Source organism: Camelus ferus, chromosome 6, assembly GCF_009834535.1.
Source record: "Camelus ferus isolate YT-003-E chromosome 6, BCGSAC_Cfer_1.0, whole genome shotgun sequence".
Classification (NCBI taxonomy): Eukaryota; Metazoa; Chordata; class Mammalia; order Artiodactyla; family Camelidae; genus Camelus; species Camelus ferus.
Genome location: NC_045701.1, coordinates 93,712,160 through 93,727,686, shown reverse-complemented (window position 1 = coordinate 93,727,686; position 15,527 = coordinate 93,712,160). Strand labels below are relative to the sequence as shown.

General features: G+C 62.5%; 1 protein-coding gene and 1 pseudogene across 5 annotated transcripts; one reads left to right on the top strand and one right to left on the bottom strand.

Moving 5' to 3' along the window:
• Positions 1–3,071: 3,071 nt before the first annotated feature.
• On the top strand, positions 3,072–3,403 carry LOC102503508 (annotated as a pseudogene).
• Positions 3,404–5,671: 2,268 nt separating this feature from the next.
• Positions 5,672–14,780, bottom strand: TEDC1 (tubulin epsilon and delta complex 1). Of its 5 annotated transcripts, XM_032482865.1 has the most exons (8): positions 12,880–14,768; positions 12,725–12,803; positions 12,272–12,474; positions 11,857–12,012; positions 10,698–10,796; positions 7,871–7,957; positions 7,312–7,479; positions 5,672–6,032 (listed from the first exon to the last, which is right to left on the bottom strand). In XM_032482865.1, the coding sequence occupies exons 1-8, from the start codon at positions 13,021–13,023 to the stop codon at positions 5,709–5,711; spliced, it is 1,260 nt and encodes a 419-aa protein (XP_032338756.1). In that variant the 5' UTR covers positions 13,024–14,768; the 3' UTR covers positions 5,672–5,708. The 5 variants fall into 5 exon arrangements, with proteins under 5 accessions (XP_032338756.1, XP_032338759.1, XP_032338757.1 ...); XM_032482868.1 differs by lacking the exon at positions 11,857–12,012 and having other exon boundaries at positions 12,880–14,774; XM_032482866.1 differs by lacking the exon at positions 7,871–7,957 and having other exon boundaries at positions 12,880–14,767.
• Between the last annotated feature and the right edge of the window lie 747 nt (positions 14,781–15,527).

Genomic DNA, 15,527 nt, shown 5'->3' with positions numbered 1-15,527 from the left:
GAAACACAGGAGTACACACCATGTCAGACAGACACCTGGTGAACGATGCAGATGAGCTCAGAGTTTCAATGCTAGATCACACTGCTTTCCTTTCCAGGAAACCTCTTTGCAAAGCTGGCTTAGCAGCAGTGGCCGGAATAAGAAGCAAACATCTGGCCAGAATCCTCGTGGATCAGGTAACTCAGGTGGCAGTGTCCCATGTGATTAAGGTTTGAGAAGTTTTATGGAGTCTGACCATTTCAGACATCCTATTGATAAGTGGTTGTAGTTATTGAAGAATTAAAGGTTTGGGGTTTTTTTCAGTTTGTGTGTTCATTTATTTTTGGTTTTGGTTTTGTTTTCCACACTGCTACGACTAGGTTGTTAGCACCTAAATACTTAGTAAGTCCTTCCGTTCTAATAAACACAAGTGTTAGGTATTTCTTTGGACCAAGGGGCACTGTGAAAAAATTACCAAGCCGTTACGCACCCCGTGAACTGAGGAAGAGCAGGAGCCTGGGTTGGGGTGATGCCAGCTGCCAAAACAATCGGGTCCCAAGAAACGACTGCTGGGGAGGGCTGACCTCCACTGCTGTGCTCCGCCCAAGGGAGACGCCCCGGGTGCCAGCTGGTCCTGCACCTGGTGCCCCTCCAGGGTCTCTGGGGGCTGCACAACTGTCCCCATCACGCCCACACCCGGTTCTGGACAGCCTGGAGACCTGATAAAACCAGACTAGAAAGGAGCGTCCGCACCCTCATGGTCACCATAGCCTCATTCACAGTAGCCAAGAGCTGGGAGCAACCCAGATGTCCACAGAAATCTGAGTGGAGATGCCTCCTGAGGTCCACCCATAAAAGGAATATTTTTCAGCCATAAAAAGGCAGGAAATCCTGATTCCTGCTAAAACATGGATGAACCTCGAGGACTTTGTGCTGAGTGAAATAAGACAGTCCCAGACGGACAGATCCTGTCTGATTCCACTCAAGTGAAGTATCTAAAGTAGTCAGAATCGCAGGGACTGGAAGCCGAGTGGTCGCCAGGGGCTGGCAGATGAGTCGGTGTTCAGTGGGGACAGCGTTTCAGGGCTGCAGGATGCAAACAGTTCTGGACATCTGTAGCACAACAACGTGAATACACAAAACACGACTGAACTGTACACTTAAAAATGGTTAAGGTGGTAAACTTAATGCTATGTGCTTTTTACCACAATGGAAAAAAAAAAAAAACTGTCCCTGAAAGGGAAGGGGAAAAAAGTTGGGAATTGTAAATAAAGACCATAAGCAAACCAGAAAAGAAACAACTTAAAACACGAGCTGCCAGCTCACATGCCCCACAGCCAAGAGAGCCTCAGACCCAGACCCCAAATCTACCAGAACCACTGGGCCCCAGGGCAGCACCCTCACCTGCCCTCTGGCTGAACCCCAGCTCTGCCCGCAGAGGCACAGGAGGCCTTTCACAGTGAAGACAGGCCCTCCACCCTGCTCAGAAGATGCTCCAAAATCCTGACCTGGGGCCACGGGGGTCTGCAGCCCTTGCCCCTCCCCAACCTCCTGTCTGAGCTCACACCCTACCTCCTCCCTGGCACACCCCACACAGCCCCTCATTGCACCTCATCTCCTCGGCCTGGACCGCCCACCCCAGGACACTCGGCATCCTGCCCTCCCCTCCTTCAGGCCTCAGATTTCCCTCCCGCCTCCAGGCAGGACTCCTCTGACCACCACCCTCTGTCACCTTGCCCCCCATCACCCTGCACGTCCATGGCCACCAGTCCCCTTAGTGCTCATGCGTTTATGGTGTCTGCTCTCTCCCCTGACACCAACGGGTGGCCCTGTGCCCTACCCCAGCCCTAGGCTGGCTCACATCAGGCACCCCATGAATCCTGCCAGATGAATGGAGAAATGGCCCAGCTTGGCCAGGAAGGGACAGAGGACAGTGGCCACTGCACTCAGCATCCAAGAGCCTGCTGGGGGCCCAGGAGTGCGGGGCCACAACAGCATGGTTGCCAGCCTTGTGGCCACAGCCACAGGCAAGGACACGGTGGAGGGAGCTATGGACCAAGGTCACCAACCATGCCCACCAACAGGACTTCTCTCCTAAATGCCACCAAGAAATGGCCCCTCCACCTAAACCTGGACTTCAGCAGAACACTGGGAACACCCCTCAGGCATCCACTCAGGCTCAGCCTGCAGGGGCCCGTAGGGACCGTGGTCCTGACCAGCCAGCCTCCCAGCCAGCCACACCCCGCAGCCAAGGTCAATCCAAAGTCACCCAGTGCAAATGAGGACAAAAAAGAGGGAAGCCAGCCAGCGGGCAGCAAGGCCGGGAGCCCGAAGGACCATAATGCTGCAGGCGACAGGGCGCGTGTGCAGGCGCGGCCACGGGGGTGCACATGATGTCATGTCCGACACAAGCAGCAGACACCACACTGGTGAGTGTGAGCCAAAGTAGGACCCGCGACTGCCGCAGCCCCCGCGGCTCGGCCCTCGCTGTCCTGAGGTGACGCCCAGGTTGCAAATCCCTCCCCTGCCTGCGTCATGGCTGTTCTGCTTTTTAAGGTCTCCTTGTATGTCACCTTCTGCGACATGCTTGTGTTTTCTCAGGCTCTGAGTTTCTGACTCTGGACCCCAGGAGGCCACCACGCTGCCCCCACCACGGCGCTCCCTCGTCCACTCTCCTTGGCTGACTAGTGGGATCTCCCATGTTCCGCTCCTGCCCCCAAGACGGCTCGAGAGCCTCCCGGGGTGGATCCACCCAGCCCTGCGCTCCAGCCCGAGCTCAGACTCGCTCAGGTGTCCCTGCGCATCCTGGTTACAGCCAAGGCGCATGACTCACTCATCTGACTCCCTGGTCCCCTCCGCAGCGCCTGCCCCAGGGTTTTGCTCAGTGACCTCCATCTTTCTCCCAGTGACGGAGAGCTGTCTGCTCCTGCCGACCCTTCACAGGCTATGATGTCACAGCTGCTCTGCCTGGTCCTCTCGCTGTCTTACAGGGTCTTTTCATGAGCAGGTTTCTAGTCTTGACAGAGTCTGTCTTAGCGCAGTCTTCGAAAATCACTCCCCCTTTCCGGCGGTGACAACCTCCCCACGGGAACATGCCTCTCGCAAAGCTCCTTCATCCCTCTCCTGAAGAGAAGAGGAAACGCAAGAAGCAGCGCCTGGTGCAGAGCCCCAGCTCCTGTTTCATGGGTGTGAAACGCCCAGGACGCTGTACAGTCACCACCGTCTTTAGCCATGCATAAACAGTAGCTTCGTGTGTTGGCTGCTCTGCTGTCCTCTGCAGCCTACAGGAGTTACAGAAGGATGCTCCTTCAGACGGACGCAGCACTAAAAGCATCCTGAGTCAAGATGGATGGGAAACCAGCCCAATAAACACATTTTGGATTAAAAAAAAAAAGAAAAGAAAATCACTCCCAAGAGCAGTGTGGAGTCCTTACCTCCTGCAGCGCTGTCTCTGCATCCCGGGGTGAACCCTGTGGTCCGGAGTCGCGTCCTCACGTGGACACGGTGACACATGCTCACGCAGGGCAGCCCCCGCCGCCCGGGGCCAGACTCCTGTGCACACGGGCCCACAACGCCCCCACCCCCATCTGTCCCATGAGTCCGGGGGGAGGGTGGGCAAGGTCTCAGCCCGCGTCAGGCCTGTAAAGCTGACATGTCACAGGAAGGAGACTGAAGTTGCTGACCAGGGCGGTGGGGTTGGGGGACTGTCGGAGGTGGCAGTCTGTGTGAGGACTGAAGTCCAGGGTGGACTCTCCCCACGGCCTCCTGCCTGCCCAAGCCTGATCTCAGCCTGGCGAGACCCCAACTTAGACCTGCAGGGTTCAGTACAGCAACACAACTTCTTTTTTTTTTTTTTTTTTTACATTTTTATTGATTTATAATCATTTTACAACGTTGTGTCAAATTCCAGTGTAGAGCACAATTTCTCAGTCATACATGAACATACATATATTCATTGTCACATTTTTTCCTCTGTGAGCAACCTAGGATCTTGTGTATATTTCCCTGTGCTGTACAGTATAATCTTGTTTATCCACAGCAACACAACTTCTGCACTTCTCCAGCCACTGACTGCGGGGACAGTGCGGGCCCAGGCCTGCTGCCTGCCGCCTCGGGATGCCCCTGCTCCTCTGGGGCCACTGCTTCCCATGGGCTTGGCCTCTCAGGCCTGTGCCACCTCGTGCATTTTGGAATTACCAGCTGAACCCCCACAGACATGCTTGGGGTTTTGACTGGAATTGTACTGAACCTACAGGTTGATCTGAGAAGTGACAGCTCCATGATGCTGAGTTTCTGAAAGTCAAGTTCCCGAGGGCCAGTGGCCGTCTCAACTCCACAGAGTCCACAGAAGGCAGAGTTTTAGGTGGACTCATTTCCAGGATGAGGTTTCTGTCCAGCAGTCAGGAGGACGGCTGAGGGCATAGCAGGGAGGGGTCCAGAAGTGGCTTCAAACACTCCAAGGGCTGCAGGCAGAGGGCCAGGGTCCCGGTGCCCTGGACCCCAACTGGGACCAGCAGGGAGTCCTTAAGAGGAGCTGGGAAGGGGAGCCAGGGGTGTGGAGGGAACGGCTCTGGCCTGGAGGGGTGGGCATGGGCCCAGGGGCTCTCTGGGGCCGGCCCCATGAGGAGAGGATCAGGGATGCGCTCCTGAGGCCAAGGACGGTGCAGAAGCTCCACGGGGGTGCCCTCTGCTCCAACCCTGGGACAAAGGAGGCCAGACTGGCCGAGTCGGGCTGGCGCCTGAGCTGGTGCCTGGGTGCGAGCCGTCACACTCCCAGGCAGCCAGGAAAAGCCGGTGAGGGAAGGCTGGGGGTGGGCGGGGGCTGGAAGTCGCCTCTGGCCTGAGCAGTAGGTGGCTGACGGGCTCCTTCGCCTGTTCAGCAGCTGGTAGGGGTTCGACTGACCTGGTAAGAGGGGAGCCTGGCCAGGGAGGCAGGGCTGAGGCTGCCTGTGTCTGCTGGGGTCAGGGGTGGCCGCTGGGACTCCCAGCCTCCTGGGATGGAGAGGGGCCTGTTCTGGCAGGCTGGGGACACATCCCCTGGACACAGATGGCTCTTTGTCAGAGCAGAGCCCAGCTCCCCAGGCAGGCTGGGGAACAAAGCCCCCTCTGTACACAGTGGCCTCCCCCTCCCCCTCAGGGTGCCACCCGCAGGAAAGGAGAAACCCTCCCCACTCCAGGCTCCCATCAGGTGACCCTGCCTCCCACCACACCCCCTCCCAAGCACAGGCATGGCCCAGGTGGGGTGTGAGGGTGTCGGGATGAAGGGTCCAGGGGGTATCCAGGGCCATCTCCTCCCCGAGGGCCCTGGCTGACGCCCACCCTAAGCTGCAGGCCATGCCTGTCCCTCCAGCATCCAGGCAGCCCTGGACCAGCCCAGCCTCAGCCACCACTGCCCCTGGCCTGAAGGCAGCACCCCCCGAAAGGTGGCAGAGGGACAGCCAGGAGCCTCACCCCTGCAAGGAGGCCTCCACATCTTATTTCTGGGTCCTCTCTGGATCCTGAATGCCCGCAGCCACCCCAGTGGGCCTGTCATGGTCTCCTCAGAGGGGACAGCCCAGGCCTGCCCCCAGTATTGCAGGCCAAGTGGGACTAGCCCCAGGGCCCAGAGTGAGCACACTGGGCTGTGAGTCTGTGTTACCTCAGCAGCCACCCAGCCCTGGAATCTGCCCCTCAGGGCCCAGCCAGGCTGAGCAGGCTCGGTGCCCCAAGGAAGGACGCACTGCCGGCCCTCAGCGTCCAGGCGGTGGGATCCAGATGAGGCCAGGCAGGGTTCCCACCAGTCTGGCCAGCTCCTGCCGACACTGACCCTGTAGCTGGCCCAGCACCACCTCCAGGCAGGCCTCCCGGCTCCTTAGAACCTCAATCACCTCAGTGGCCTGCAGGCCCCGGCCCTCAGGGGCCCCAGCCTCAGTCCTCACCAGCCGGTGGGGCTCATGGGGCTGGGTCAGGCCCCCTCCTCGCTCCCAGGCCCACTGCAGAGCCACCAGGTCCTGTCTCACGGCCTCCTGCAAGGCCCGCCTTGAGGCGCTCCACTCCGGCCCGTGGCCTCCAACCTGCACAGAAGACGTCGCAAGTGAGCCCAGGGCGGCCAGCCCCACCCAGGACACTGGCTCCGGGCACCCCTGGCTCTCAGAGCCCTGACACCACCCCAGCAGTCCTGCAGCCCCTACCAGGGCCCCGAGGAGGGCTGACAGCCCAGATTCCACTGCTCCCAGGGAGGAGGGACTAACCCTAGCGCCAGCTCAAAGGCCTGGCCCCTCCAGGCTCTGCGTCACCGTCACCCTCACCGAGCACGTCAGCCTGAGGCCAGAGGCTGTGAGGCTGCAGGGACAGGGCCGGAGCCCTCAGGGCCGCCCTGGCTGCAGGCCCAGCGCTTTCACCGGCCGCTCCCAGCAGACCTGTTCAGAGCCCAGAGGGCAGACCCTCGGGACAGCCCCAACCCTCCCCTTCCCCGACTCCAGGGCCAGCCCCCCACCACCCACTTACCCATCCTCTGCTGTATCCACATTCCCCCTTTGCACTGCCCTCCCGGAGGGGCAGCACGGAGTGGGCCTGGCCCAAGGGGACGCAAGGCTGAGGGGACACTGGGCCGAGTGCACAGCTGGTGAGGCCACTCCAGTCCTTAGGGCAGAACCCACCCCGGAGACCCTGCAGGCAGCTGGGAGTGCAGACAGGCTGTGCCCTCCATGTCCCCAGGAGCTGCCCGGACCCCACCCCTCAGTGGGCACTGCTCCAAGGTTCCCAGCAAGGAAGCATCAGAAGCCCTGAGCCCTGACAAGCAGCAGTGTCACTTTCTGCAAGAAATTGCCTGCAAACATCCACAGTGCCCGAGCTGTCACTGCCCAAGAGGAGAGGGGCTCCAACTTGGCCCAACCAGAGGGGACTTGGCCACGCATGCCCTGAACGAGCTGCGGCTGCAAGGCCCAAGGAAATACCCTTGCTGTCCAGGGGCGCATGGAAGACTTTAAGGGGAAAAGTCATGCCTGCAGTTTAAGATGCTTCAGAAAAAGGAAAGGAGATGCAGTGCCTGGGGCCCACCGTTCACAGCCACAAACACAGGTGGTCACCCAGTCCTGCTCATGGAGAGAGGCTGGGGGGCCCACGTGTCCACTAGCAGGTCAAACGGGTCGTAGGGCCTGGGCAAAGTTGGGGGACAACACCAGCATGGCCCTGGGAGAACGAACACCCTCCAAGAGGATGGGTGGGGCCTGGAGTGGCTGGGGTGGAGCAGCGGGGGTTCCTCCCCTGCACCCTCTGGCTCGGGGTCTGGCACGTGAGTGCACCTCTTCTAGGCTGTCAAATGCACCCTGGAGCAGCACCCCAAGCCCTCACCCTGGCCTCCCAGGCCGCCCGCCGGGGCTCCACCGCTGCCTGCAGCTCCTCCTGCAGGGCCTGCAGCTCCCGCACCACCAGCTCCAACTCTGCAGCCCCCTGCGCGGGGATCTCGGGCAGAAACGTGGGCTGTGAGGCCTCTGGGGGGCAGGCGCCCAGGACTGTGTCCTGCAGAGAGAGACCCCAGGGAGAGGGTGGGCGGCAGGCCCAGCTCCCCAGCCAGCAGGTGCAGCAGCCACCCCTCCCCCAGGTCTGGGTCACAGTGAGCTGACATCAACCATCACCCCCCACAGGCCGGGAGGCTGAAACCCCTGCGAAGTCTGGGCCTCCTCAGCGCTGGGAAGGGTGGGTGATGGAACAGACGGACATCTGGAAAGAGTCCAAGATTCAAAGCCAGCAGGCCTAGTGTAAAGTCGGCTTCATGGCTGGGTTTGGGGCGCTTCCCTGAGACTCCTCTTCAGGTCTGGAAAACGGAAAGCCGCCCTCCACCACCCAGAGTTGCTGTGGTCAGACCAGGAAAGTGGACAGGAAGGGAGGTGGGTGGCATGGGCTTCCTGACCATCCACTGCCAGAAGACCAGCTCCCGGCGCCGCCACTCCAGGGCCGCCTCCAGGCGCACATTCTCACGCTCCAGCCTCTGCAGCAGCTGGAACACAAACCATCAGGGGAGAAAGAAGCCTGCCGGCTTCACACTCCCAGCACCAGGACCATGCCTGCCACCCTCTGGCCTCGGAGCCCAGTCGCCCCAGTCACCCCACCCATCAGCCCACTCGCTGGCCGAGCAACCTCCTTTCGGGGCAGAGCAGCCTCTCCTCCACGCACGACCGGGTCCCAGACCACACCCATGGGCCCCTTGCCAGCCCCCACCACCAGGCCTGCGGGGTCAGGGACTGAGTCCAGGTACCCCCTCCCTCAGGACCTCCACCCCACATCCCTCGCTGGCTGGGGGCTGCACCCCGGAGGCCTCAGTCATACGGGGCGGCCCTGGACAGAGGAGACTGCCGGGCTCTGGAAATCGCTACCCGGTAACCTTGTGAACCCCAAAGGCAGGGCAGAGGCTGTGAGGCGCCCATCTCAGAGGTGACGGGGATGGGCAGGGTGGAGACCGCAGCCGCACAGCACTCGAGAAGGCGGGGAGCTCTGCGCAGCTCCCCACCCCACCCCGTGGCATGCACAGCCCCGCACCCGCCGACCCTGCATCAACGCGCATGCGCTCGAGCAGCCCGCAGGATCCAGTGTGCCCATGTGCCCGTGCACAGCGGCGTGCTCCCGCACCATCGGCCCGGCCTCAGCCTCGGGAAGCCTGGCAGCCGCGAGGGGCCCTGCCCACCGCACAGCCAAGGCCCACGCGGCCCACCCCGGGGAGGGCAGTTCAGCCTCTCAGCGCCTGCCCGCCTCCGGTCCCACCGGGAAGGCCCAGGCCAGCCCCCGCCGTGGCTTCTTTCTGAAGACAGCAGCTGGCACAACGGCCCGGCCTTCCACACCACTCCTTCTATTGGAGAGAGTCCCGGACAAACGGCCAGCACGCGGCGGCTGCCCTGTCGGCAGACAAGAGCTCTGCCAGGCCGCCACTTGCACAGGGCCGATGCATGTGCTCTCGGCCATGTGCACCTAGGACCCAGAGTCTACCCTGGCCGGGGGGGAAGGGGGGGCCCTGCTTGGCTCCCCAATCCTGCCCCACCCCTGGCTCCACAAGGAACCCAGAGTGCTGGCCAGGCAGCCAGGGGCTTGCCACAGCTGGAATGCAGGGGGCTCCCAGGCCGGGGGTCGGGATAGGGGTGGCTGTGAACACCAGGCCAAGGCCCAGCCCGTGGCGAGTGAAGGAGGGCAGAGGCAGGCCTACAGGAGGACCACCCTGCGGCCTGGGGGAGCACAGAGCCCAGAAGGGCTGTGGGACATGGAAGGTGGCTGCCCACACCTCACACCTACACACACCTGCTGGCCAGTGAGAAGAGCAGCTAATTTGGTTTCCAAGAACAGTCCCAGAGGGTGCCCCCCGCCCCACCCAGGCCATGGAAAAGGGGACAGGCATTCAGGCCCCCTGCACCACCCCCACCTGTGGGGCTGGCCCCCAATTCTGGAGTCTCCGGAGGCAGCCTCCTCCCCATCTCACCCACACTGCCTAGGATGGGGGCAGGGAGGAGGCACAGGGATGTGAGAAGGCTGCAGGCCCAGCCAGTAACCAAGGACGCTGCCCAGCCACTCCACAGCATGCCTGGCTGCTCACACAGCAACTAGAGATCATTCCAGAAGCTTCTGGGGCCCATCCCAAGAGTGCAGACCCTTCACGTAGGCTGATCCAGGCTTCCACCAGCTCCCTATCCAGATACATTGGAAGGAAGCCAACCACGGCCCCCACGCACCTGGCCACGCCATCTTCAGTCCTGTGGCACCAGCATGCACCAGCCTCTAGGAGGAGGGGGAAGCCGCACCCACACGGCCCCACCATCCCCTCAGAGGCTAGGGTCCCAGGCAGCACCAGGCTGGAACTGGCCTGCCCTCTGCTCTATCCAGCCAGGGGAACCAGGGGCAGGAAGCCTGGGCTTCGCTGAGTCACCCCTAAAAGGCGACTGAGCCAAGGGCATCTCAGTACACCCAGATGCTGCCTCAGCTCCTCCAGTGCCAAGCACAGGATGCCCAGGAGGGACAGCCAGGCATCAGCCAGGAACCTGGGCCAGGCAGGTGACCTGTGGGAGCCGCCCTGACCCCACAAAGGGGATGCAGATTCCCCAGGAGCACGCGGCTTTACAGCTGGGATCTGCTGGGTCTGGAAGGAGGGGCCACACCCAGTCCTGAGCCTCAGCCGTTCTGCCTGACCAAGTCTCCCTAGACCGCACAGTGCCAAGCCTCACACTCTGGACAGGCCAGACCCCAGCCCTCACGTAATGACCAGCCCTGAGCCAGTCCCAGGACCCCCTGGCCATGACGGCCCAAGGGAGGGAAACAATGATGATGGATACGGGGCTCCTGGAAAGAAGGACAGCAGAGGGTAGGGACCCCCCCCCCACCCTTGGGCCCCTGTTCATCACCAGGTGACACCTGCACGGGCTTAAGGCACCAACACCATCAGCTGGGACCCTTGAGTGGTCTTCCTTAACTCCTAAACTCCCCTCAGCTGGCTGCCAGCACAGCCCAGGTGCCTGCGCTCCTCTCACCCTGACTGTACTCAGCCATGTGCCCACACACAGCAACCAGTCAACTGCTACAGCCCTGGACAGCCCAGGGGGCAGCAGAGGGCCTGAAGCTGGGCCTGTCACCAACACCGGCAGATGGTGAGCTCAGCCAACACCAACACCCACAGCTCAAAGCTGGTCCATTGTCTGAGCCCTCCCCTCAGCCCACTTCCCACCTTGGGCAACGCCCACCTTGGTCCCACCAGCCCTCACCTGCTGGCCACCCTCCGGGTCCCTGAGCAGCTCCGTTTCAGTGACAGACAGGTGGCCAAGGCTACGGTCGCTGTGGCAGCCGCGGGTGTATGAGTGGATCTGAAACAGGTAGTGCAGACCCCAGGCTGAGCGGGGGCGGGCGCCTCCCCCAGCACTAGGCAGGGACCTTACAGACAAGGAAACAGGGTTCAGAGAGGGTTAGGCTCAGGAGAATAGTCAGCACCTCTGACAGCCCCCACCCCGTGGCCTCCCCGCCAGGTCCCAGGGGTGCAGGAGGGATAGAGTGGGGCACCCCTGCTTCCTCCTCAGCTCATTGAGTGCCAGGCCCATGTTGGGGAGAGAAACAGCCTCTGGATAGGCTCAGTGGTCCAGTGAGGTGAATGGCAGGGACACAGACTATCTGGGTCTGGGGGGCCAGGGAGGGCATCTCAGTGAGGTTGAGGCCTGAAGGCAGCAGGGAGGTCAACAGGTGGGCAAGTCCCAAGCAGGGGGAGTGGCAGGAGCCCAGGTGGGACAAGAGGGAGTGAGGGGTCCCAGGAAAGGCTGGCTGAGCAAAAGACAGGCTTGGGGGTTCTAGCACCAAAGAGCCCTGTGCCACCTGCCCAATCACCTCTCAGCCCAGACCATGCAGTGGGCCTGTGGGGGACACCTGTGCCCCACAGCTCAGCTCTACTGGCCTGCAGGAACCCTGCAGGAGCTGCCCACCACCATGACCCCACACCCAGATGTGGTGGGAGAAGGGGGTGCCCGCCTCCCTATCTCATGTCCAGGCAGCAGCAGCTCCCCAGGGCCCAGAGTCCACTACGTTGCTCAGTGACACAGAGTATAAGGCTTCTGGTGACATCTGGGGACAGGAAGGCCAACCCTGCAGGCTCCCTGCCCCTCTGGTTCCCTGCCCCACCGATGCCCAGCAACACCTGCTCTAGGCCCCCTAATGGGGGCCCCTCCAGGACAACCTGGAGCCCTAGGTTCAGGCTCTGGGCCACTCCAGGGCAGTGCCCAAATGGTCAGCCCCCAGCCTAGGAAGGCTCACATCCAGCCAAAGGCCTGGCTGCAGCCTGAATTGGGAATGCTAGAAAGCCACAGGCAGGAGAGGCAGCCTGCCAGGCTGTAGCACAGAGGACAACTGCCCCGGGTGGACAATGCACAGTGGCACTACCTTGCCCAGGAGGGCACACTGCTCCTGCTGACTGGCCATCAGCTTTCGCCACCGGAACCGCAGCTTTCCCATCAGCCACTGCAGGTGGCGGGTGTCCACACAGCCGTCTGCTTCCACACTGGGTACAGCTGGGCCTGGGCTGGCCAGGGACTCACACTGGGGAGGGGGCAAGGGTCACGCCCTGCTCCCACACCCCAAGCAGAGACCCCGAAGGGGAAAGAGAAAGGAGGCCCCTGCGAGTGAGAGCCGTGAGGTCTTGGGAGCTCCAGAAAGAGTCAGGGACAGGCCCTGTGGGCACCACACCCCACCCTGCCCTGCCTCCCTGCACTCAACGGGCACCAATACCGACCACCCACAGGGCTGACCCGGGGATCCGGCGCCTGCACCCAAGATTCCGGCCTCACCCTGCACCCACCTCGCACACTGGCATCTCGTCGCCCAGCCGCACCCGGCTCTGGGCTAGCAGCTGCTCGAGCGTCGGCCCGCGGGCCAGGAGCCAGGCCAGGGCCAGCAGCAGCTCGCGGCCGCCCTGGGAGCCGTCGTCAGGGAGCTGTGCCAGCGCGCGCCTAGGGTAGCCCTGGAAGCGCAGCGCTGCCTTCACCGAGCGGGCCTGGGCCTCTGCGGCAGGAGACGCCAACTTAGGGGGGCCACCCACTGCAGGTGACACCACTCAGACCCTTAAGGGACTCCCGCGCGACCCCAGAGCAGAGGCCACGCTTGGAAGGCACAACTAGGGACTTAACCAGGAGGCGCGGAGGGGTCCGGGCTACACGGCGGGTCTGACAGGGAGGCGGGGGAGTGGGCGGGCTTTGTGGGAGGGGCGGAGTCAGAGCCTCCGGGGCGCGCCTTGCAGGGGGGCGGGGCTTACCCAGGGCAAGCGAGGGGGAGGCCCCGTCGGCGGGCATCGGCGAGAGCACGCAGAAGAGCAGCCGCCAGAGTGCAGGGGCCTGCGGGGATCAAAGGGAGACGGTCAGCGGGGCCGGCCGCCTCTCTGCATCCGCCCAGAGCCCCCGCGGGCCTCACCGCCTCCGGACGGTCGAACTTGGCGCGGCGAAAGGTCTCGGGGCTGGGCCCGGTAGGCAGCGTCCGAGTGAGCACGGCGATGGCCTCAGGCAGGGCCCGGGCTGCGTCCGCGGGGTCCACCCGGCGCCGCCGCCGTCGCCCCATGCAGTCCGCACTGGCCTCCCTCGGATCGCGCGCCTCCACCGCCGCCGCGTCCCCGCGTCCAATCCCCGCGTGAGCTGGGTCCCCGCGCCCAGTCACTGTATAGGTGCCGCCTCTGCTGGGCTCGCGCCCAATCACCTCGCGGCCAGGGACACGCCTCTGGTCCCTGTCCAATGAGCGGTGTCTCCGGCGCTTGAGCGCGGTCTGTTCTGTGCGGAGGCATTTCCGGTGCGTCGGAGACCAATGGGCATTGACAGCTTCGTAGGGTCCGCCCTCGGCGACTCAATCGCGGCGACACCTGACACGCCTAGTCCAGACCCCACCAATCTGGTCCTCACCTCTCCGCGCGCCACACAGCAGCCTGGCAACCATGGGCGGGTCAGCGGCCGCGCTGAGGACGCCCCCAGCGGCAGGGAGGGCCGCGCCGCTGGGCGCCACCGACCCGCCGGTGCGTCCCTCCGCCTCCGCGAAGCCCTCTCAGGCCTGGCCACAGGGGACGTCCTCACGCCGCAGCGGGCACCAGGTCGGAGACGCGGGGGCCAGCGCCCGGGTACCGGGTGACGCCCCCCGAAGGCCCAGTCCCGCAGCGCGGAGGGCCGGCGACTGTCTCCCGCTTCAAACCTGCGTCTGCGGACCCCTCGCCCGGTCCCTCCTTACCCACCCTCTGTCTGGTCAGCCCCCATTGTCCCCCACCCCCACCCCCATCCCGCCTTCCTCTGCCCCTTCCATGTCCATCCTCTGTCCTGGCCTCCCTCTGCCCTGCACCTCCAGCCTCTCCTTCCTACCACTGAAGAGACAGTCTTGGAAAGAACATGGGCACGGACACTTGGGAAAGCAGTTTGGCGGTTCTTTCAGAGCTAGGCGTAAGTTTATTAGGAGACCCAAGAATGCCTGTGCCAGGAATCTATGAGGACTTAGGTTCATATGCACAGACGTCCATAGCAACTCTGTTCCTAACAGCCAGATGGAGATAGTGGAAAGGCCACCAGCCGCTCAGTCAGCACTCGCAGCAGCACTGATGTGCGTTACAGCACCTGTGAGTGCAGATGCAGAAGGAGGCAGATGCAAAACACCAGGTTTTATGTGCCTTTCATCTATAGGAAGTGTCCAAAAAAGCAAGTGGACAGAGACGGGCCCGTCAGTGGTGGCCTGGAAAGAGACTGGGAAGGGGGAGTGACAGCAAACGGGCACAAGGGAATTTTTGTGGGTGTGAAGTGTCTAGAACTGGGTTGTGGTGACAGTTGCAGACTCTGTGAACTGGTTAAAAATCATGGACTGTGCATTGGTGGGTTTTATGGTACGTAAATTATACCTCAGTAAAGCTGTAAAGAGGACAGGGGGAGGGAGAGGAGAGAAGGGAAAGAGAACTGTTAGAGAAAGAAGCGAGTCCTCCCTGGAGCCCAAGTTCTCCCCAAGCAACAATTCCTCACCTCCGTCGCCACACAGCAGCCTGGCAACCACCAGCGGGTCAGCGGCCATGCTCAGGACGCCCCCAGCAGCGGGAAGGGCCACGCCGCTGGGCGCCAGATACTCCCCAAGCAACCCAGCCTTGCCCAAGCCCACAGGAAGTGCGGTCTCGCCTGATCCCCCGTCTTCCTTCCAGACCTCACCTTTGCCCACACCCTGTTCAGGCACAACCAGCTCCTCCCCCCATAACTGACCCCTTCTCCAGAACTTGGCCTCCACCCCAGGAGGCCATTTCAGTGGCCACTCCTGGGGGCCCCACTATGGCTCACCTCCCCAGAGGCCTCTTCCCCCACTGGCCTGGGGCCACTGCTGTCTCCCTCCCTCCTCACCCCCACCTTCAGTCCCCTCCGAGGGTCCACCTTCAGGGGGGCCTTCAACCAGCACAGGCCTCCAGTCTGGCCCTGCCTTCTTTCTCCACAGCTCAGAGGCACCCCCTGCTAATGCCTGCCATAGGGCCCTGCAGCCTTCAGAAGCAAAACAGCTTGCCCCACGTGCCCAGGGTGGTTCCCGATCCAAGGGGTCTGGAACCCAATGAGCCCTTCCTCTCTTCGGGCCTTTGCACCCACAGGGCCTTCTGCTCAGGGTGCCTTCCCCCCAGCCTGAGGCCTGGCTGACCCACTCTTCCTGCAGGCCTCAGCTCACTAGGCACTCACCCCAACTCTGCCCCATCCTAGGCGGTGAGCCACAAGGTGGGGGGAGCAGGGTCAGGAGGCTCTGAGTTCTTCCCAGTGCTGCCTCTCCCAGCAGTTGGGGGCACCCACTCCCCACTCTGTACAAGCCCTGGCCACAGAGCCCCCAGTCCCTGGGCCCTCAAAAGCCACCGCCACCCCAGCCCTGACCCCACCACTCAGAAACCCAGCCTCACTTAGCATCCTCCCTCCTCCTGGTGTTTTCCCATCTGTCCCCAGAAGCACTCCAGCTCCCACCCCTTGGAATTCCATGAATCACCCAATCTCTCTCCCTCTCTCTCTCTGTTTCTCTCTCTCTCTTTCCCTCTCTCTCTCTCTCTCCCTCCCTCTCTCTCTCTCTCTCACACACAC